This window comes from Cyprinus carpio, chromosome B4, assembly GCF_018340385.1.
Source record: "Cyprinus carpio isolate SPL01 chromosome B4, ASM1834038v1, whole genome shotgun sequence".
Classification (NCBI taxonomy): Eukaryota; Metazoa; Chordata; class Actinopteri; order Cypriniformes; family Cyprinidae; genus Cyprinus; species Cyprinus carpio.
The window spans coordinates 20,043,312-20,065,408 of NC_056600.1; the positions used below are offsets into that span (position 1 = coordinate 20,043,312).

The 22,097-nt window shown below is 37.6% G+C and overlaps 1 protein-coding gene across 8 annotated transcripts in view; it reads right to left on the minus strand.

Moving 5' to 3' along the window:
• Positions 1–22,097, minus strand: part of LOC109062579 (GRAM domain-containing protein 4-like) — a 54,141-nt gene that overhangs the window by 10,938 nt on the left and 21,106 nt on the right. For 7 of the 8 annotated variants that reach the window (XM_042722350.1, XM_042722349.1, XM_042722348.1 and 4 more), the window contains 3 exons: positions 7,877–7,998; positions 5,353–5,413; positions 4,120–4,252 (listed from right to left, as the gene is read on the minus strand). In XM_042722350.1, coding sequence (XP_042578284.1) covers positions 4,120–4,252; positions 5,353–5,413; positions 7,877–7,998 — 316 coding nt within the window. Of the gene's footprint in view, positions 1–4,119; positions 4,253–5,352; positions 5,414–7,874; positions 7,999–22,097 lie in introns of all 8 variants that reach the window. The other variant, XM_042722346.1, reaches the window with a different exon arrangement.

Here is a 22,097-nt window from a genome sequence, read left to right on the forward strand (position 1 = left end):
AATAGTTTTTTTTGCACTTTAATCTGTGTAAAACTTTTAACTTTATATATTTTTCTGTATTTTCTTTTTATTTTTGTTATAAGAGTTATTTTATTTGTTATGTTGTATTATGACCACTTTTTTAAAACTAAATTTCAATACCGTGGTAATACCGGATACCGTGATAAAAGCATTAGCAATTAATCGCAACATGAAAATCTGATACTGGCATATCCCTACCTCTGATTCACACAATGTCTGAACTGTTTGAACTGTTCTGAGCGCGTCCTGAGCGCGTTCTCAACAGTAGGAGCATGACGCATCGTCTTCTTCTTGCTTTACGCCGTATCGCAGACTTATAAGTGCATTACCACCACCTATCTCTCAAGTAGACCAGTGACACTCCTCAATGAGATTGTAAATATAGAGTCAATGGTCCATTTGGTGGCGGTAATGCACTTATAAGTCTGCAATCCGCCATAAAGCAAGCAAGAAGAAGAAAACGCATCATGCGCCTGTTGCTGAGAACGCACTCAGGACGTGCTCAGGAAAGTTTGAACAGTTTGGATATTGCTTGAAATGGTTGGCAGTTATAAAAAACAAAACTGACTGATCCTTATTAAAGCAATAGCAGTTAAGAGTGTTTGCCAATTTATTTTTTCAACTATCAGTTTACCTTAATTTATTCACTGTACAAGCCGCAGGGTTTAATTTGGTTTTGTTTGTGCATGTTTTTTTTTTACTCTCAAAGCTGTGATTCCCATCCACTTACATTATATGACTGAAAGACTGCAACGGTGTTAAAAATCTTCGTTTGTGTTCTACTGAAGAAACAAAGTCACCTACATCTTGGATGCCCTGGGGGTAAGCAAATAAACATCAAATTTTCATTTTTGGGTGAACTATCCCTTTAAAACCAATTTGAGGTATCATTCATACACAAACCTTGCCTTCAGCAAACACTACTTATTTCTCCCAACAACCACAGCCTGTCTTGTTTTTTTCAGTGAAAAGTGACACTTAAACCATATAAATCAATGAAAACAGACAGTTGTGGCCAGCACAGACTCAATACCTCTCTTCAGAGACAGATAGATGCACTTCATTGATCCCTAAGGGGAAATTCTTGAAACATGGACTTAATAGTCTCATGTATAACTGAGGCAGTTACATGCATTGACTGGACATCAGACCTAGAACTCTTGCTTAGCAAGAGTAAATTCGACCACAAACCGCAAAACCTCAAAGATTCTTAATGGGTTTCAAACTAACTGCCTGGACTATGAAATAAAACAAGTGAACCTTACACATTTCTGAGGAATCTCTAAAACCTGACTTGACAGACTTATAGTCAGAGTAGCCACAAATAAAAACGTGCCTTAATATTTAATAGATTCAGATGAAAAAACGACCATCCCAAATTTTAAATGTTTGAGCTTGCAGTCCATTATCAGAAATGCATCCTTTTTTTTTTTTTTTTTACATATTCAGTATAGACATATACATATACAAATACATATACATATACATATACAGTAACCAAAGACTTAGACTACTTCAGTCTGTGTGCACTGAATTTATTTAATACACAAGTTTCACAATTTGAGTTGAATTACTGAAATTAATGAACTTTTCCACGACATTCTAATTTATTGAGAATGTCAATAACTTTTGTTTCAAAACAAAAGTTTATAAACCACAACCCCAAATATAAAAAGTCTCAAAAAAACATAATGGTAAAAAAACAATATACAAGTGGGTACGGAAAGTATTCAGACCCCCTTAAATTTTTCATTTTTTTGTTATTGTTATGTTGTTTGCTTTTGATAATTTCATTTTTTTTTTTTTTCTTATTTATGTGTACACAGAGCACCATATTGACGGAAAAACACAGAATTGTTGACATTTTTGCAGATTTATTAAAAAGAAAAACTGAAATATCACATGGTCCTAAGTATTCAGACCCTTTGCTGTGACACTCATATATTTAACTCAGGTACTGTCCATTTCTTCTGATCATCCTTGAGATGGTTCTACACCTTCATTTGAGTCCCGCTGTGTTTGATTATACTGATTGGACTTGATTAGGAAAGCCAAACACCTGTCTATATAAGACCTTACAGCTCACAGTGCATGTCAGAGCAAATGAGAATCATGAGGTCAAAGGAACTGCCTGAAGAGCTCAGATACAGAATTGTGGCAAGGCACAGATCTGGCCAAGGTTACAAAAAAAAATTCTGCTGCACTTAAGGTTCCTAAGAGCACAGTGGCCTCCATAATCCTTAAATGGAAGACGTTTGGGACGACCAGAACCCTTCCTAGAGCTGGCCGTCTAGCCAAACTGAGCTATCGGAAGAGAAGAGCCTTGGTGAGAGAGGTAAAGAAGAACCCAAAGATCACTGTGGCTGAGCTCCAGAGATGCAGTCGGGAGATGGGAGAAAGTTGTAGAAAGTCAACCATCACTGCAGCCCTCCACCAGTCGGGGCTTTATGGCAGAGTGGCCCGACGGAAGCTTCTCTTCAGTGCAAGACACATGAAAGCCCGCATGGAGTTTGCTAAAAAAACAGAGAAATAAGATTCTCTGGTCTGATGAGACCAAGATAGTACTTTTTGGCCTTAATTCTAAGCGGTGGTATGTGTGGAGAAAACCAGGCACTGCTCATCACCTGTCCAATACAGTCCCAACAGTGAAGCATGGTGGTGTCCGCATCATGCTGTGGGGGTGGTTTTCAGCTGCAGGGACAGGACGACTGGTTGCAATCGAGGGAAAGATGAATGCGGCCAAGTACAGGCATATCCTGGACTAAAACCTTCTTCAGAGTGCTCAGGACCTCAGACTGGGCCGAAGGTTCACCTTCCAACAAGACAATGACCCCAAGCACACAGCTAAAATAACGAAGGAGTGGCTTCACAACAACTCCGTGACTGTTCTTGAATAGACCAGCCAGAGCCCTGACTTAAACCCAATTGAGCATCTCTGGAGAGACCTGAAAATGGCTGTCCACCAACGTTTACCATCCAACCATTCAGAACTGGAGAGGATCTGCAAGGAGGAATGGCAGATGATCCCCAAATCCAGGTGTGAAAAACTTTTTGCATCTTTCCCAAAAAGAATCATGGCTGTTTTAGAGAAAAAGGGTGCTTCTACTAAATACTGAGCAAAGGGTCTGAATACTTAGGACCATGTGATATTTCAGTTTTTCTTTTTTAATAAATGTGTAAAAATGTCAACAATTCTGTGTTTTTCTGTCAATATGGGATGCTGTGTGTACATTAATGAGGGAAAAAAATGAACTTAAATGATTTTAGCAAATGGCTGCAATATAACATAGAGTGAAAAATTTAAGGGGGTCTGAATACTTTCCCTACCCACTGTATATGTATAGCCTAAATGCACTGTATGTCGCTTTGGATAAAAGCGTCTGCTAAATGCATAAATGTAAATGTAAATGTGAAAACATGTACAAGCAAACTGGGCAGTCTTATTTTCAACTGCATCAAATTAATAGAACAAAACTATTTCAAAACAAATTAAGCTCTAATAATAATTACAGTCTGATTAGGTGATAATAGTATGTTCAATATAATACATATGACTTTGTATTAAACCCAGAATATTCCTCCTACATAAGCCATCAGACAGAGACATACATTTAGCTTTAGCCCAAAAGGAGGCCAGCTTCTTAAAATTGTCCCAGATCTTAAAAAGAGGGATGGACTTGAAAAAATTTAAGTGATTGTGTATAACATGTATAACAACTGTACTTTGCATATATATAATTGACCTTAGATGTGTTGAGAAATGTAAATGTATTTGTGCTGTAATGCTCTAAATATGGCATGTTAAAATCTTACCCCCCTAAAACATACAGCATTTTGACAAAACAAGAAGGGTATATATGTTAGGACATATGCAAATTTTTATTTTGAAAGGCAAATTAATTTCCCAGTTATGTCAGTTGATTTAAGTTTGAAGATCTCTTCTCTGCCACTATGCTTGGCTTATTCTGACTAAAAGCATCCTGGCCACAAGGGGGCAGATGTTTACTAGACAGAAAAGGATCTCTTGAGACATGATAATGGAGCAGAATATTTCAGTTTCACAAGAATGACCTCCACAGGTGATCTTTCTTAACTAACCTTTTAGCACTTAGTGGCTCCTCAGCCTCAACTGTGTTCTCCTCAGGCTGGAAGCGAAAATCCTCTATATAAACCCCAAACCGATCATAGAACCAGCTCTGCAGCCGCGAACACACCGTCTCCTGCTGTTTGTCTACAGAGAGAGGTTAGATATGTATTTCATTCAGAGGCCAATACCATCTCTATTCATCTAAATCCTACAGTGGGTGTACTGAGAGAGAGAGAGAGAGAGAGAGAGGTTTGTGCTCTACATTCTCATTTCCTGCCTTAAACAAAAGGGGTTGGTCTGGCCTAGATGGTCTACAAATTTAGACAAGTGCCTAAAATAACAACGGAAAGCTTCCTGAAACGTCACTAACCTAAACCACAAAGATCCAGTCCAAAATCCAAATCCCCAATACAGGATTAGAGCCACAATTCAAACTTGAATCCAAATTACTGACAGACAAATAGAAAAGGTGACAATTATGAAATCCTGTTAGAAATTAGGAGATTTGGTTGAGTCCAGAATTTACGGTCACACTTTATTTTAAGGTCCAATTCTCGCTTTTAACTACGACGTTTACCTCAAACTCCTAATTTGCTGCTTATTAATAGGTAGTAAGGTAGGTGTTCAATTTAAGTATTGGGTAAGATTAAGAAGTTATGCAGAATATCTGATTTATAAGTGCTAATTAACAGCCATGTATGTTAATAATAAGCATGCTAATAAGCACCTTGTTAATAGAGATGATTGTTCTCTATATTAAAGTGTTACCGAATTTATATCACCTTGATATTTAACAGTCTCACTCGGTTTGTTTTTTAAGGTAATTGGAATACAATATTTTTCAAATCATGTATGACATATTTCTGTGTCTTATCAAATTCTGACACAAGATTTTTGGTGTTAAAATAAGAATAAAATAAGAACTGGTGAGAATGCTAATCTCAAACTGTATTTGGACTGAATTTATTTAAATCAGTCTCCCCAGCTTATGTGAAATTATTTAAATAAAAGGCTAACAATGTCTTTTTGTAATAAACAGAAAAATTGACAGCACACACACACATTGGGAAAAACTATTTTTGCTGATAATTCTCAGAATAAAGTAATAATAATAAGTCCATAGCAGTTTAAATACATAGGATTCTGCCTTAACTGATCTAAAAATTCTAAGGTGTAGAAGCATAGTCATGTAAAAATGAATAATTCTGTTACTTCTAATGTCAAAACGTTGAGGGTTGTGTTACCTGTGCCGTTAGCTGCAGGTGGCTGCTGTTTCCGTGGAGGCTGAGGAGAAGAATCTTCACATTCACCAGGAAACACAAACTACATTAACTTTCAATTCAATTCAATTTTTTTTCTCAGAACTCAGAACTTTTCTGAGCCATTTTTGGTGTCAAACTCTTTAGTGGGTGTATAATGTCAGTTCCACTCATGTTCAACTAGGTGTCCTTGAACTAACCACGGGTGTAGTTCAGCTATATTTTCATCTGAAATATGTCTGTCATTCAATGGCCAGTGTTATTACCAAAACTAAAACTATTAAATAAAAACTGAAAAAAAAAAGAAAAAAAAATGTGTGTGTGTGTGTGTGTTCGTGTGTGTTCCAGGCGCAGGCACCCCCCCCCCCTCCAAATCTGATAACTTTAGTTTAAGCTAAAACAATATAAAACAGTTCAAGGTAAAATCATCACTTTGATGTTCTACACATATTTGCAGGTTAATTATCAGAAACTTCTCAGTGTAGCACAGCTTACTCATGTGAAAGCCCACAATGTGCTGCCAATCAAATCTGAATCAATTAGATGCTGAAATGACATCAGTGGAAAGAACACTCTGTACAGACATATTGCTGTGCACGATTCTCTATAGACATCGACTTCCTGCTGAAGGGTCATGGGGGGTGAGATGTAGTGGCTATTTTTATAGCTCAGCGTGTGGCGTGGGCAGCCCTTTGCGGTCAGTCCTACTGTGACAGCCAGACCGAGTACAGCACTGGGTCACTGAACAATGCCAACACTCATCAGTTTATCACAGACTATAGAAAGAAAGTATAAAATTGTGTTTTAAACAACATAATACTAAAGTAAAAGTTACATTACAAACTTAATTCAACTGGTTTTTACTCAAAAGCTTTATGCTTTTCAGGTCTGTTTAATGCTTTGCTGTAAGACTTGATTTTGTGCATTTTTAATTACAGGTCATATGAACAAATTATTGGAGTTTCACTTGAAAATACTATTTCAAGTTTTTTTAATTCAAAATTTAATGTTTATTTCAATGTGTTACTTTGTGAAATTAACTAGCAATTTCTGAGTGAAAATTGTTTCAAAGTTAGTCTTTTTAAACATTACACTTTTTTGCATTATTATTATTATTAAATTCATTTTTTTTTTTTTTTTGCAGTGCAGTTGATAATTACTGTAATGTGTAAACAAATGAATGCACCAATATTAAAATTCTGGCCAATAGCGATGAGCCAATAATTATATAAATAATCGATATTAAAAGATATATAATTTATCTATATACTGTAAATTAATTAATCAATGTGTTGTGCTTCTCTAATACAATTAAGCTGATAATTTAATATTAATGAGTTTGATACAAATTGTTAGTCCTTTTAAATTTCAATTTTAAGGTACATTAGTTTTGTTTTGCTTTTGTCATCTTTTTTGTTAGAATGCAATTGCAGTTACTTGCGGAATTATATTCTTTGCATTGGTTGTGCACCGGCACGACTCCAGCGCTAATGAGTCTAATGTTTTGAGGTGTATGTGTGGCTGTCAGTCACCACACTGGTGTGGATATTCACTGTACTTCGGAATCACAGCCTATGTCTTGGAATATATGACCCAAATAAGAAATTTCACTGGATCTCATCATCCGAAAAGTAAGTAGCAAGTCTGACACTTTTGTTCTGACCAACTGAGGAAAAAACCAGTACAATAAATCATGATACAATGTTGATTAAATTTAACGATTGGTTAGCTCATATCACATCAAACCGTGCAAATTATTATTACTGTTATACTTTGTTCTCAAATTGTTCATGTTAACAACATCAGTATTGCGTGACTACATCTTTACAGCCTTATCTCTAATTGTCATATCACTCAAATTTCATATAAAACATTAACATCACATAAACCTTTTTAGATTACAATGACGCCATTAAAATTATAAGTTTAATTATTCCAGCTACTGTGAGAAAAAGCTATGAATGATCTGCCACATGCAGGATCCTCACATGCGATATCGCCTACTAACCGGGACAACTTCTTTAAGTTTACAGACGTGACGTAATGACACAGCGGCATGCTCAAATTTCCCACAAATTCCTACCAATACCACTCAAATTAGAAAATATTATTATAAGCTAAGCGTTGTGAATCGGGCTTAAGTAAGGCGATAGTTTTGAACACTGGCTGGTTATGTGCTTGTTCAGAAATTTATTTATTATAATTTTTAACCAAAAAAAGTTACGTACTTTAGTAAAAAAAAAAAAAAATTATAATAATTTGTTAATAAATCAGGCTACAATAAATGTGTGTACAATAAAATGTTAAAATATGGACATATGTAGACTCAAAATAACTAATTCCAAATAAGAAGCAGTTCTTGATTCCTAATCCCCAGTATTTAGTGTGTGTACAGAGTGTTAAATGTTTGTGACGTACAGCTCCTGTGCCCCTCATTCATTGTTTGACACTTTATGTCAACTCTGGAAAGCTCTTTTGTGTTGGTGTCTATATTTCAGTTAGTTTTTCACCTGGTCTTCAGCAAATCACTCATCTTCTGTTCCAGGTCAAGTCTTCTGCTGCGTTCTCTCTCCAACTCCTGCTTTAGGGTCTCCACATTGGTTTCTTCTCGTAGCTTCCGCAGTTCCTCCTCTGAAGGAAAAAAAATGTTACAAATGGCCACACACTTTAAGGAACCTTCTATAATGAAGACATTAAAAAATATTGTGATCTTGTCCAGGATGTATAAGTGTTAACAAGAAGTTTCATAAACATTTGTGACCCTGGACCACAAAACAAGTCATAAGGGTAATTTTTTTTAAATTAAGATTTATACATAAATACTGAGAAAATCACCTTTAAAGGTGTCCAAATGAAGTTCGTAGCAATGCATATTACTAACAAAAATTAAGTTTTGATATATTTATGCTAAGAAATTTTCAAAATATCTTAAGACTGGTTTTGTGTGTCACAATCATGGACTTCTATTCTCCTGTTTCTTTTGAGTTTTCCTTATTTGGTCATGTTCCTTTTCTTGTGTAGTTAATTGGTTACTCCCCACCTGTTTCTGTTCTCCTGATTACTTCCTTTGTGTTTATAAACCCGGTCTGTTTAGTTCTAGTTTGTCGGTTCTTGAAGTATCATAGTGTTAAGTTAGGTAAAGTGATGTATGTGTTTGTTCTTCACCCTTGTTTTTATTAAAACCTACTTCTTTTGGATTTTTTTGTCTGGTACCCTTCATCTGAAGACATGCACTTGTTACATTGTGGTCCAGGGTCACATTTATTAACTTAGTTTTTTTTTCTTGTATTTAATTTTATTTGTGTCTAAAAAATTGTTTCCCTGTTTAACACTGTAAAGCTGCTTTGACAATCTGTATTATGTAAAGTGCGATATAAAGGAAAACAAACATAATAATACCATGGTATACTATTTAGATGTACCATGTAAATAATTTAGTGATTTGTATTTATTTGTATTTTTATTTTATTCTTAGTGATTTTTATTTATTTTGCACATGAATATAGTAATCACTTAATATCACATTATATATCACCACCTAATACCTAATGAGTCATGATGGTATAGTAAAGTTAAAATAATAATAATCTTAATAGAAAATGCTACAGTAAAAACCAGTTAATTGGTTAACTGTACAATCCCTTACAATATATGGCTACAATTAAATGTGAATTTCATATTAATATAAAATTGTTTCATCAGTAAATAATAACAATTAATGAACAATTTATATTTATGTGTAACTAGCAAGCCAGCACATATCGAACATATTAGCCAATTGCCAGTTGCCTACAATGTGCTACTTTACTGTCTCTTTTATGTATCATTTCACACTCTCTTTTGTTCACGTGATAAAAGGGCTTAAATCCATATTTAATGTCCATTCATTTTTGATATTAAGTAAGTATCTTTGTTATTCAAAATCATTCAGCTATTGTCACAAAATAAACCCTTTTGGGTGATACAAGATGCTTCAGCTTCACATCGGGGTCAATTTGACATAGCATTTCTCAACATCTTTCCACTCATCTATTTGCAAAATTTAAGGTAGTCTAATTCACCGCTGAGAGCCTGCAGCTATGTACTCTACATGGTCTTTGTTCCCAGCTAAGCTTTATAAATATTTGAGTGTTAATATGAGCTTCTCTCATACAGAGCACCATAAAGGAGTGAATAAGGTCTGAATGACTATCAGCACTCTGTAGAACTCTAGTACCTGAGCCCTGAGTTCAGAATGATGGCCATTAGTGGAAGTACTTCTGTCTGACAGATGGGTTCAGATGAGATGATTGCTGTCAGTTGTGCAGAGGTACATCATTAAGCAGTCAGTCAATTAATCTATAGCAATGTTTCTATTAACAGCTTTTGCACAAGCCTGAGCCGCCTAAATATAGATTCTAGCTAAAGTAAAAAGGCCTGGGATCCTGACTTCACCCAGCCCTTGTTAGTGGTGTTAGATAAGGTAAGCATCACTATTACTACTGAGCTACAGCAAACTTAGTGTTGAACTTTGCAAGTAATGTTTCTTCTGCATGTGTAAATGATATCTCAAATCATGGAACTTATTAAGGAGAAGTGTACTATTAAGTTTTTTTTTTGTTTTTTGTTTTTGGACAATATGACCAGTAGTTTTCATCTTGTAGATGATAAAATGGTTAAAAATCACTAAAACTTAATTATAGTTTAGTTTTGATACAAACGCTTAGTGTATGTATACACTGAAATGCATAGACTTTTCAAAATATACTCCATTTAATAGCAAGAACCAACACAGACGACTATGTCGCATTAGTAAGTTTCATCCCTGTCTGGTGTCTGCGCAATTTCTTTCTTTCTTTCTAGCCATTATACTCAATTAATATAGAGTTCTTGTGATCAAAAGTAGTTTGTTGTTGTTCCATATCCTTTGTTTCTTTGTCAGCTGTGAAACAACGGCCTGGGCAAGTGTTGCCACATTGTGGACAAACCAATTAGTGCAAAAAATGAAGGCACATGTACGAGCTGAGCAAACATAGTACGCACAGTAAAGGGCTTTTTACACTGAAAGCGAAAATTCGGTGCGAATGTTTGGCGCGATGACGCTTTTGAATCGAAACATTAGATCCCTATGGGGCTATTCACACCAGGCGTGATCATTCGCTGTGCGAAAAAGTGAGGATTTTTTTTTTTCGTCTTGTGTGTCGATGAAACGGGCCACCCATTCAGATTTGAACTTAGATCACGTGCTCAGAGCAGCTGCTGTTGCACAAAAGGGTAAGAGTGGTGGCGCTGTTTCGAAAACCAGTATAAACAAACACCGAAGAAGAGTATCATGGTAGAGAGAAGAGAGTGGATGCCGAGTTCCTGTTATCTTCAGAGACAGTTCTCACATGTTCTTAATATAATTTCTAAATTCTCCATTGAATTATGTGATCTGGACTAGGGGTGGGCGATATCTCGATATTTAAAATATATCGAGATATTTTTTAAACACGATATGGATTTTGACATATCGTATATATCGATATATTGTTTATATTTAATTCTGATTCCGCCACTTTGCTTGTTTTTCTTCTCTGTGCTGTGCTCGCCCCCGCCTCCTTGATTTTGTTCCCCCTCCCCTCGCGTTGAACATGGCGTCGTCCGCAACCAGACCTGAGTCTGCAGAACTAGTATAAAAAAAGGACAACTGGCTCCATTATATGGAGATACCTCGGTTTTAAGGCGTCGGGCGAACAGCAGGCAGATGTCTACTGTAGGGCCCGATGATTTTCGCGATGCAGAAAACGCGGACGGAATTGCGGAATCCAGTCATAAAAACGGAATGTACAGTTTAAGGTGGAATGTCATGGAATTTGTCAAATTTTAAATGAATTAATCAAAATTAGGTCATTGCACTCACATCAAATCGCGATATGGACTAATATCTGTAAATATTAAGCCGGAAAAGTCTATTTAAATATGAATCCTTTATGTTGTGCGTGTCTGTGTTAATGAATGGCGCAGAAGCGCTTCTTCGTTTTATTACACACACTGAAGCGCGCGTGACGCTCGCGGTGATTTCAGAGTCTGTCTTCTCACTAAATGAGGATGTGAACACATGAACAACATCTCCAGAACTGCACTGAGAGTCACTTCGTGAGCATCTGACAATTTGATTTCAGTAAAACTAGCGTCATATCACATCATAGACTGTAATATCACATACACAGAACTGTAACGGTAAACCTGTCAAAATAAAAGTATTTGCCAGAAATCTATTACTAGCCTATTGTTCAGCAGAATGTACATAGCCTAGGCTACTACTACTACTACTACTAATATTAAAATGAAACGAACATAATTTAAGGAATAATCACACAACATTTCTTCCATTTATTATTTTTAATAGTAAATCCCCTTTGTTTACCAAAAAATAAAGTTTGCTTAATTTTCAATAATTAAAAGATAAATTAAATGAATGTTTTATGCCTTCATTTGATAACCAGAAAAATGTGAATACACAGAATTTCAGAGGGGAAAAAAACATTTCACATAAGGCTATTTTAAGAAAAAAATGTAACAAATTAAGTTGTTTTTATGCATTTAAATAATTACACTTGCTTAAACACAGAATTAGGTAACAATATAACATATGGTGAAGAAAAAAAATAAAAAATTTCATAGGGCCCTAAACATGTAATATTTGGCATTTTTGTTTTTACAGTAGTTTTTGGGGGGTTATTTTTCCTGTAAAGATATCGAGATATATATCGTATATTGAGATATAGCAAAATATATTGAGATATATTTTTTGCTCCATATCGCCCAGCCCTAATCTGGACTGTCCGTTTTCTTCCACGTGCACAAGTGTTATAAATCAGAGTGCGTTAACTCTCTAGATCTTCCGTGTTTATAAAAATGAGTGAAACATTTTTCTACACATGAAATATGAAAGCAAATAAACATGATTATGAAAATATATTTTTGCTGGTCGGCACCTAGTGTGCAGGTGTGAATTAGCAGAAGGCGATCTATCGTTTTATGCTCGGTGTGAAAGCAAGCGATTCGCCTCGCTTTTTTGCATCGCGCTCAGTGAAACGGCCTTAAGAAAAATCTGTCTGGGTGTGTACAATTTATGCACATTCAAATTTATTTTGCCTCCTAGTGTACGCATTAAATTGACATGGTCTTTTCATTAGAGTCAGAACTACTCAGAACAAAGTATCAACTGCATTGCAAGATGCTAACTACTCAGAACAGCTTACTGCATGGCAAGAGGCTAATAACTGGCCAAAACAACTTACCAACTGTGTAGCAGGATGCTAACAACTACTCAACTTACTGCATGGCAAGAAACTGCCCATAACACCTTAGCAACTGCATATCAAGATGCTAACCCTGTTGTAAAACCAGCATATGCTGGTTTGGTATGTTTTGACACTGGGATGCTGGTTTATGCTGGTCCTTTGCTGGTTTAAGCTGGTCCTTTGTTGGTTTATACTGGTCCTTTGCTGGTTTGGTATGTTTCTTTGCTGGTTTATGCTGGTCATGTGCTGGCAAAGGACCAGCATAAACCAGCATGCCAATGTCAAAATATACCTAACCAGCATATGCTGGTTTTTTCAGCCGGGAACAACTACTCAGAACACTTTACTACATAGCAAGATGCTAATAACCACTCAGAAGACCTTAGCAACTGCATAGCAACATGCTAACAACTACTCTGAACACCTTACACCATGGCAAGAAGCTCACAATTGCCAAGAACACCTTAGCAACTGCAAAGGAAGATGCTACTCAGATTACCTTATGGGATGGCAAGATGATAACAACTACTCAGATCAGTATAGCAAGATGTAAACAACTAACCTTAACAACTGCATTGCGAGGTGTTAACAACTGCCAAGAACACCTTAGAAACTGCATAGCAAGATGCTAACAACTACCCAGAACAACTTACTGCATAGCAAGATGATAATAACCACTCAGGATACCTTAGCAAGTGCATAGCAAGGTGCTAACAGCTACACTCCAACATGCTAACCACTTAGAACAACCACTGAAAGCATAGCAACGTTAGCATCGCAACATTCTGAAAACCCCAAAATACCTTATCATTGTTGCAGTCAGAAAATTGAGTCAAAAGAATGAAAATGCTCATGCCAAAAAATCTTGGCATGAGTTCTCTGGCATGAGGATTATTCAGAGTGATTTTCATTTTGCTGATGGCCAAATAACACAATGTGTCTAATCATCTGCAACCAACATCTTTGGATCTGTCTCCATGGCCACACTGAGAACAGACCGATTATGATACAACAGCATTCAGTAAATCTGCTCCAGAATCAACATTCTGTCAGCAATTCACATTGATCTTCACACCACAAAAAGAATCAGTCTGTTCAGACAGAAATATCATATATTTTGGCCCTTTGTTTTCTCGAAGTCTGAATCATTCGTGTCTCTGTCATCAGTCTGTTATGAACTCCAGTAGGCTATATGACTGGTGCTGAAATTATGTGTTGGAAAGACATGTTAGTCATATCACAACATCACCGGAAATGTCCTTGGTAACTGAACATTGGGAAAACAAACTGTACTATATAGAAATTTACACCCAGCAGCTTCAACAGAAGTGCAAGTGTAAGACTAGTACTAGTACAGTCAATAGGTGTAATCTTTATTGCAATAGTAATTCATTTAAAGGCGCACTATGCATAATTTTTCTTGCTTGTTTTTTGGCTGATATCTGTAACTTGACAACTTACTAGGCATTGTAATTATGTTTTATAATGACACACAAAATTTTATTATTTAGCCCTCAAATATTTACCCCAATGTTGGTTAATGAGAACATTTAAAAATTCCCTCATCATTTTCTCACCTTCATGCCAACAAAGATTTTAATAAAAACAGTCCATCAATGAACCTGCTTATAAACAATGAATGTGTAAAATGTACCAGCCTATTGTGCGTAACAGGATGTTCTCTTTCAGTCGGTCACTCTCGACATCACGTCGGTGACCGACTAATTGGGATATCACTTCAATAGACCAATCTACTTTGAGTGTAAACTAAACAAGCCAATGCACATTGGCATGTAATTATTGCATCCAGCTGCCGCTGATCACAGCGTGAGTATAAGAAGGCAGCAGGTGCAATGTATACCAGCTTTTCGCTTCGAAGCCGAGCGACAGTATCGTTCTGGTTACCTCAACTGTGTCTACGGTGAACTGCGAGTTCAGCACACTCTGGGAAGCTTCCTGTGTTGGCGAGACGGCGTTTCAGCGGTGGTCGTTCCAGTGTCGAGTGGATTGCACACTTCAGGCTGCACTACCCCCCGTCGTGTTGCAAGTGGCCATCTCCCCTGTGTGCCTCAGCACTAAAAGAGCATTTCCTAAGAGTGAATATACTCTAAAAGAGCTCCACGGGTGCATCTTTATGAAGACGACAGATCGTCTTTATAAGGATGCCGTTTCACCCGTGCGTTTCTGGATGCGGTCGTTACCTGGCACCGGATGATGGTCAAAATCGCTGCCTCATGTGTCTGGCCGTCAAGCACACCGAGGTGGCTTTCGTGGATGCATCATGTTCTCACTGCGGGAAGATGACCAATCTCGGAGCTATGAACCAGGCTCCGCTACCTTCAGGGGGGCGGAGTCCCGCTGCCTCTGCCGCAATCTGGGGCCCGTTCAAACCCTCACCCCGTGGTCAGATCTTGCATTTCTCCGGGCAGGGGTGCCCAAAGAGCAGATCTACAGGCATGCTGTGGTTTACACAGATGCCTCTACCACTGGCTGGGGGGCCACGTACAACGGGCATGCAGTGTTGGTGGTTTGGGCAGGCCCCCACCTGCACTGGCACATCAATTGCCTAGAGTTGTTAGCAGTGCACTTTGCCTTGAGCCGTCTCAAAGGTTGCTTACGAGGCAAGCATGTTGTGTACATCAACCGACAAGGTGGTCTGCGCTCCCGTCGCATGTCACAACTCGCCCGCCACCTCCTTCTTTGGAGTTAGGAGGTTCTGAGGTCACTTCGTGCCGTTCACATTCCGGGCCTGCTCAACCGTAAAGCCGACGAGCTGTCTCGAGCAATGCTCCCGGGAGAATGGCGACTCCATCCCCTGACGGTCCAGCTAATTTGGAGACAGTTCGGAGCCACTCAGGTAGACCTGTTTACTTCTCCAGAGACCTCTCACTGCCAGTTGTTCTGCGTCTCTCGGCATGGACACACTGGCACACAGCTGGCCACGGGGCCTACGTAAATATGCGTTTCCCCCAGTGAGCCTTCTTGCACAGGCACTGTGCAAAGTCCGGGAGGACGAGGAGCAAGTCTTTCTAGTGGCGCCGTATTGGCCCATGACAGCCCCTCTTTGGCCGATTCCTCTGAGGAAGGATCTACTGACTCAGAGATGGGGCAACGTTTGGCACCCGCGTCCAGACCTTTGGAAACTCCATGTCTGGTCCCTGGACGGGACGCGGAGGTTCTAGGTGACCTACCCCAGGAGGTAGTGAACACCATCACTTCAGTAAGAGCACCATCTACGAGACACGCTTACGCCTTGAAGTGGAACCTGTTCGTAGAGTGGTGTTATTCTCGCCGAGAAGACCCCCGAAGATGCCCGATTGCGGTCGTGCTTTCCTTTCTGCAGCAAGGGCTGGAGCGTCTCCCTCCACCCTCAAAGTCCAGGTTGCCGCTATTGCTGCGTACCATGACCCCATGAATGGGAAGTCTTTAGGTAAGCATGACCTCGTCATCAGGTTCCTTAGAGGGGCCAGGAGGTCAAATCCTTCCCGACCCCCCTCCATACCCTCTTGGGACCTGACTTTCTGAAATCACTACAGCAGGGCCCATTCGAGCCTTTGCTTTCAGTTGAGCCAAAGTTTCTTTCATTGAAAACTCTGCTCCTGCACTGGCCTCCATCAAGAGGGTAGGGGACCTGCACACATTTTCGGTCGACGATTCATGCCTAGAGTTTGGGCCAGCTGACTCCCAGGTAATCCCTACCCCGCTTTGGTAGGGATCCCAATTAGTCGGTCACCGATGTGACGTCGAGAGTGACCAACTGAAAGGGAACGTCTCGGTTTACGTATGGTAACCCTTGTTCCCTGAAGGAGGGAACGGAGACATCACGTCCCGTTGCCACAGTTGCTGTACCGCCGCTAAGCGGCTGGGTCGCCGGCTCAGCTCCTCAGCGAAAACCTGGTATGCATTGCACCTGCTGCCTTCTTATACTCATGCTGTGATCAGCGGCAGCTGGATGCAATAATTGCATGCCAATGTGCATTGGCTCGTTTAGTTTACACTCGAAGTAGATTGGTCTATCGAAGTGAAATCCCAATTAGTCGGTCAACGATGTGACGTCTCCGTTCCCTCCTTCAGGGAATGAGGGTTACCATACGTAACCGAGATGTTTAGTGCAACATTTAACAGGGATAATAGCTGGGTCACAGAATATCCTTGTCTAACATGGACCAAAATAGTCAGAATAGACAGATAGTCACCACCCAGTGTCTAAAAAAACTAGTGAGTTGCCATGCTTTATACAGTTTACACAAGCACTCAGCAGCTACTTTAGCCAGCATCCTTAAAAAATTGGAAGATGTGTTTAAAATCAAAATTAACAATTGAAATGCCTTGAACAGCCTTGAACTTTGACTATATTAACAATATAGAAATGCCACTAGTTACTTATTGTTTAATTACAGCACAGAGTATAAATTAGCAACAGTTTCTTGTAATGGAAATGATGAGCAATATGAATCCAGTCATGGTAAGGTAATGAAATATATAAGCCACTCTGTCTCTTTCTCTTTTTTTGCTCTCCCTCTCCCATCACACTTTTTCTCCATTCGCAATAATAGCCCTTTGCAATGTGCCTCACGATCTCTCTCCATGTCAGTAGATTCACATCACCTCCACAGACAGACAGGAGTCGCCATCAAGCACCAATAACAGAAGTGGAGCGATCTACTGAAGTGCTGATAGTTCTCAATCCTGAACAACAGAGCCATTTCAGAATGACCACACAAACACCAGACAGATAAACAGAGATATGAGTCATTGTGTCTGATGTATTTTATGAGTACACACCGCATTTTAGTCACACACTCTGGAGATTAAACTAAACATTTATTATGTTTTTATACATTATGAATTGGCTGAAATTTGATAGAATAAATACATTTTCCATCCCTTAAGAAATGGGTGTGACATTACTAGAGCTATCAAACGATTAATCGTGATTAATCACATCCAAAATAAAAGTTTTTGTTTGCATAATATGTGTGTGTGCTGTGTATATTTATTATGTATATATAAATACACACACACACAAACACATACATGCATTTATATTTCAGAAACATATGTTTATATATTAAATATATTTAATATAAATAAAAATATTTTCACAATATATACTATATGTATGTGTATTTATATATACATAATAAATATACACAGAACACACACATATATTTTGCAAACAAAAATTTAAATTTGTATGCGATTAATCGTGATTAATCGTTTGACAGCACTAGACTGTACCAAGGTACAGTAATTATATAATGGTAATAATAACTTATAGGGTTAGTTGACCCAAAAATGGAAATTGTGTGATCATTTATTCGCTCTCACATCATTCCAAAGCCATAAGACTTTCATTATTTTTGGGTGAACTAATTATTTTATTTTTAATAAAACCCCAGAGACTTACGGTTTCAAGCTCCAAAGACAGGCATGCACTAATATGAAAGTGCATTAGAGAGCTTTGCAAAAGTGAAGATATTTTAAGAATATGTTTTGTTTTGTTTTGTTTTCACACCCACAATTTGAATTTAAACATTGGAGTCACATTTTTTTTTTTTCTGTTGTTTTTTTTCCATATAAAACGTGGCATGACTTTATAAATCTAGGCCAAGGAAAACTGAACTTCATGTTGACTGGAACATCTTTTAATTATTACTTTAATGGAAGTTAAAATTAATCATAAAACATATTGTATTAGTAAATGCAGTTGTTTAGTCATTCAATATGAATGATATGCATTAATGTAATGTAAATACATCATAATACCATGTCCTAACCAGATGCAAATGGTGCAACACAACATAAAAGGTATCTGTCAAGGTTAATCAGAGTTTTTGTCCTAGCCAGCCATGATAACAATATGTGACAAATGACAGGAAATTATATATTAGAAATGGTTTCTATTTCTACAGCTTTGCATGTAGACAAGACAAACTGTGTGTCCAAGATGATAATCTGAGGTACTTTTTATGTGTTTTGTCTAGTGTTAAAAGGTATAATCTTAAAGTTGAACGTTTAAATGGCTAATTTATCTGAGATCTTGAAATTAAATGAAAGGAAACAAAGTGCTTGTCGCTGGAATCTAATAGCATTGCGTTTATTAAGTACACAGTGTCAACTGCATACATTAAAGTGCATACAGTAGCGTTTCTATAATATCACAATGTCTGTTATTATCTCTTTGCAATCTGGAAGCAGTGCACTTAAATAGCATAAAACATAGCTAAGAAGTACTATACATATATGCAGTATTTTCAGTATCTTCTAAGACTAGTTTAGAACATAAATTCAGGAAAATGTCATCATTTCATTCACCAATGTATTACACATTTATATGCAGTAAACAAACAATATTTACCTAAAATAAAGGGAATAACAAAATGTGTACCTCAATTTCTGAGTCAGAAGCACTGTGAAAATGTAATAGCACACATACACACAAGCTAATTTCATCTCCACACGTTCAGACCTTATAAAAGATTCAGTAGCTCTCAGCGCTGTTACACACACTCAAACCGGACTAGCTGTGTGAGGCTGTGAGGTCATTTTATGTATCCATCCCCATCCATCTGTCCCTGAATAAAACCTCATTGACTTCCTCTGCTAATGGTTTCACACTGGGACATTATGAGTGTTGGCAGAACAACACAAAGACTCACTGCAAATTACTTTGAGAGCTCACTGACAGTGTCTATATTATTCTCCAACATTTAAATATAAAAGCAATTACACAAAGACTAAACTGTGGGGAAAAAAAGTGTCATTCTCAGGCCAACCCATTTATATCCCAGTGGAGGATCCTGACATAGGCGATACAGGATTGCGCAATTTCAAGTTTCACATTTGCAGTGTAATGGATAGGTTAAATAAATAAATAAATAAATGAATGAATAAAACTGCAGTCTTTGCAGCTTAAAAGGTTAGTTCACCCAAAAATTTTAATTATATCATCAATTACTCATCCTCATGTCATTCCAAACCCATAAGACCTTTGTTCATCTTCGGAACACAAATTAAGATATTTTTAATGAAATCCGAGAGCTCTCAGACCCTGCATAGATAGCAACGTAACTTACTACCATGATCAAGGTCCAGAAACGTAACAAGGACATCAGTAAAATAATCCATGTGACCTCAGGGGTTCAACTGTAATTTTACAAAGCTACAAAAATACTTTCTGTGCGCAAGATTTTTGGGTGAATTATCCTTTTAAATTATCATTTAAAACATGTAACAACAGTGAAATCATTATTAACTACATAATACTGCTGGCAAGTTTATGCATGTAAAGGCTACTATAGCAGGGCGTTAACTGCAGTTGGGTTGTGCTGTTTTGAGTAGGTCCTGGCCTGTTTTTGAGTCCCAGCCCATCTCTGATCATCATTTTATGCATATTCATGTCAAGAAACGCCCACTTAAGACAGGAAAAACACTGATTGATGCTGAATTTAAAGACTGTGGGCATGCCATCAATTTCCCAAAGAAGAAGAGCCTGACCAACCTCAAACACAACTTAAAGCGAAGTTCACAAGAGGTCACTTGTAAGTTGCTGGTCTTAGGAAGCTTACATGTGCTCTTACTAAGCATGGCAGCAATTGAAGTAAACCTATTAAGAGCACAGCAGAGATGAATGACCCTGGCCTGGAGAAATACTAACAACAAAACTAATAAAGCTAACAGCTAACAAGCTCCCTGATAGCTCAGAACGAATGTTCTACTAATGCTGTCTATTCCTCTGTCATTCGGTCTCTACTTGTGTAATTAGCATTGACCAGTGGCCTGGTTTGCTGTTCTGGTTATACTGTCACACTTCATTGCATCGTGGGACTATAGCTGTGTTGGCAAGACATGTTTTAGTGTTGTCACAACACACCATCAAACTCTCAGCCAGTGTCTTAATATGTGTGGATGCCACAGGACAAGTATATCAATTATCCTAAATACTACACTTTTAAAAAGCAATGGAAGCTAAATACCACTCCAGATACAGAATTATTAATACAGATTTGTGTACTTAAAGAATCAGTACATCCAAAAATAAGTTACTCATCGTTCCAACCTTCTTTGACTTTAATTCTTCTGTGAAATTCAAAGAGAGTATTTGCATTGCATTGCAGGTCTTTCATTTAATTAGAATGAATTTTCAATTATTAATTTCAAAGCACTATAAATATTTCCTAAAATTAATCCATATAACTACCTGCTATATTTGACAGGTTTATGTGAGAAAAAAAGTTGGAAATTTAAGTAATTCAAACTGGTCTAAATGTTTTATCCACAAATCAGCTCACTGACTCAAGGATCCAGTCATAGTGATTGTGGTTAAATGCTCACTGGAGAGGAAGATTATCAGTGAAAACTTACATTTCAGTCTATCGTTTACAAATAACTTCACAAGGCATTTGTGATGCTGCTTATATGGTGCTTTTTTGTTGTTGTTGTTGTTCATTGTTTTTGCTTGAAAGCCTCGGTCTCCATTCATTGTAAATGAAAAAGGACACTACTTTGCTCACAAACAGGACATTTCAGCTGTGGAGAGACAGCTTTTTTCCCATATGAACAGTTCTACAAGTTCTTTTTACAAGGTTCTCAAGGATTGCGGATCTTTAAATACGGACTTATTGAAGAGGACATGGGAAAGGACACTTGATATACAAATCACAGACGATCAATTGGAGGAAGCATGAAAGAATGCAGGGACATTAAGCATATGTAACAGAGTAAAAGCAATACAGCTGAAAATTAAGCACAGAGCTCACATTTCTCCTTCGCGGAAGCACAGGTTTAAAGAAGACTGCTCGCCAATGTGCCCGAAATGTAAATCAGAGGAAGGAGACCTAATTCACTGTTTCTGGACTTGTAAGGAAATTCAGAAGTTTTGGGTCATGGTTGAACAATAACTTAAAGGGTTAGTTCACCGAAAAATTTAAATTATGTCATTAATGACTCACCCTCATGTCGTTACAAACCTGTAAGACCTCTGTTCATCTTCGGGAACACAGTTTAAGATATTTTAGATTTAGTTCGAGAGCTTTCTGTCCCTCCATTGAAAATGTATGTACGGTATACTGTCCATGTCCAGAGAGGTAATAAAAACATCATCAAAGTAGTCCATGTGACATCAGTGGGTCAGTTAGAATTTGTTGAAGCATCAAAAATACATTTTGGTCCAAAAATAACAAAAATGACAACTTTATTCAGCATTGTCTTCTCTTCCGGGTCTGTTGTGAGCATGTTCAGACCCGGAAGAGAAGACAATGCTGAATAAAGTCGTAAATCTAAAATATCTTAAACTGTGTTCCGAAGATGAACGGAGGTCTTACAGGTTTGGAACAACATGAGGGTGAGTCATTAATGACATAATTTTCATTTTTCGGTGAACTAACCTTTTAATTCTATCTTATCTATTAATATTGGCTATGGTCCAAAACACATGTTGCTTGGAATATACAATGACAT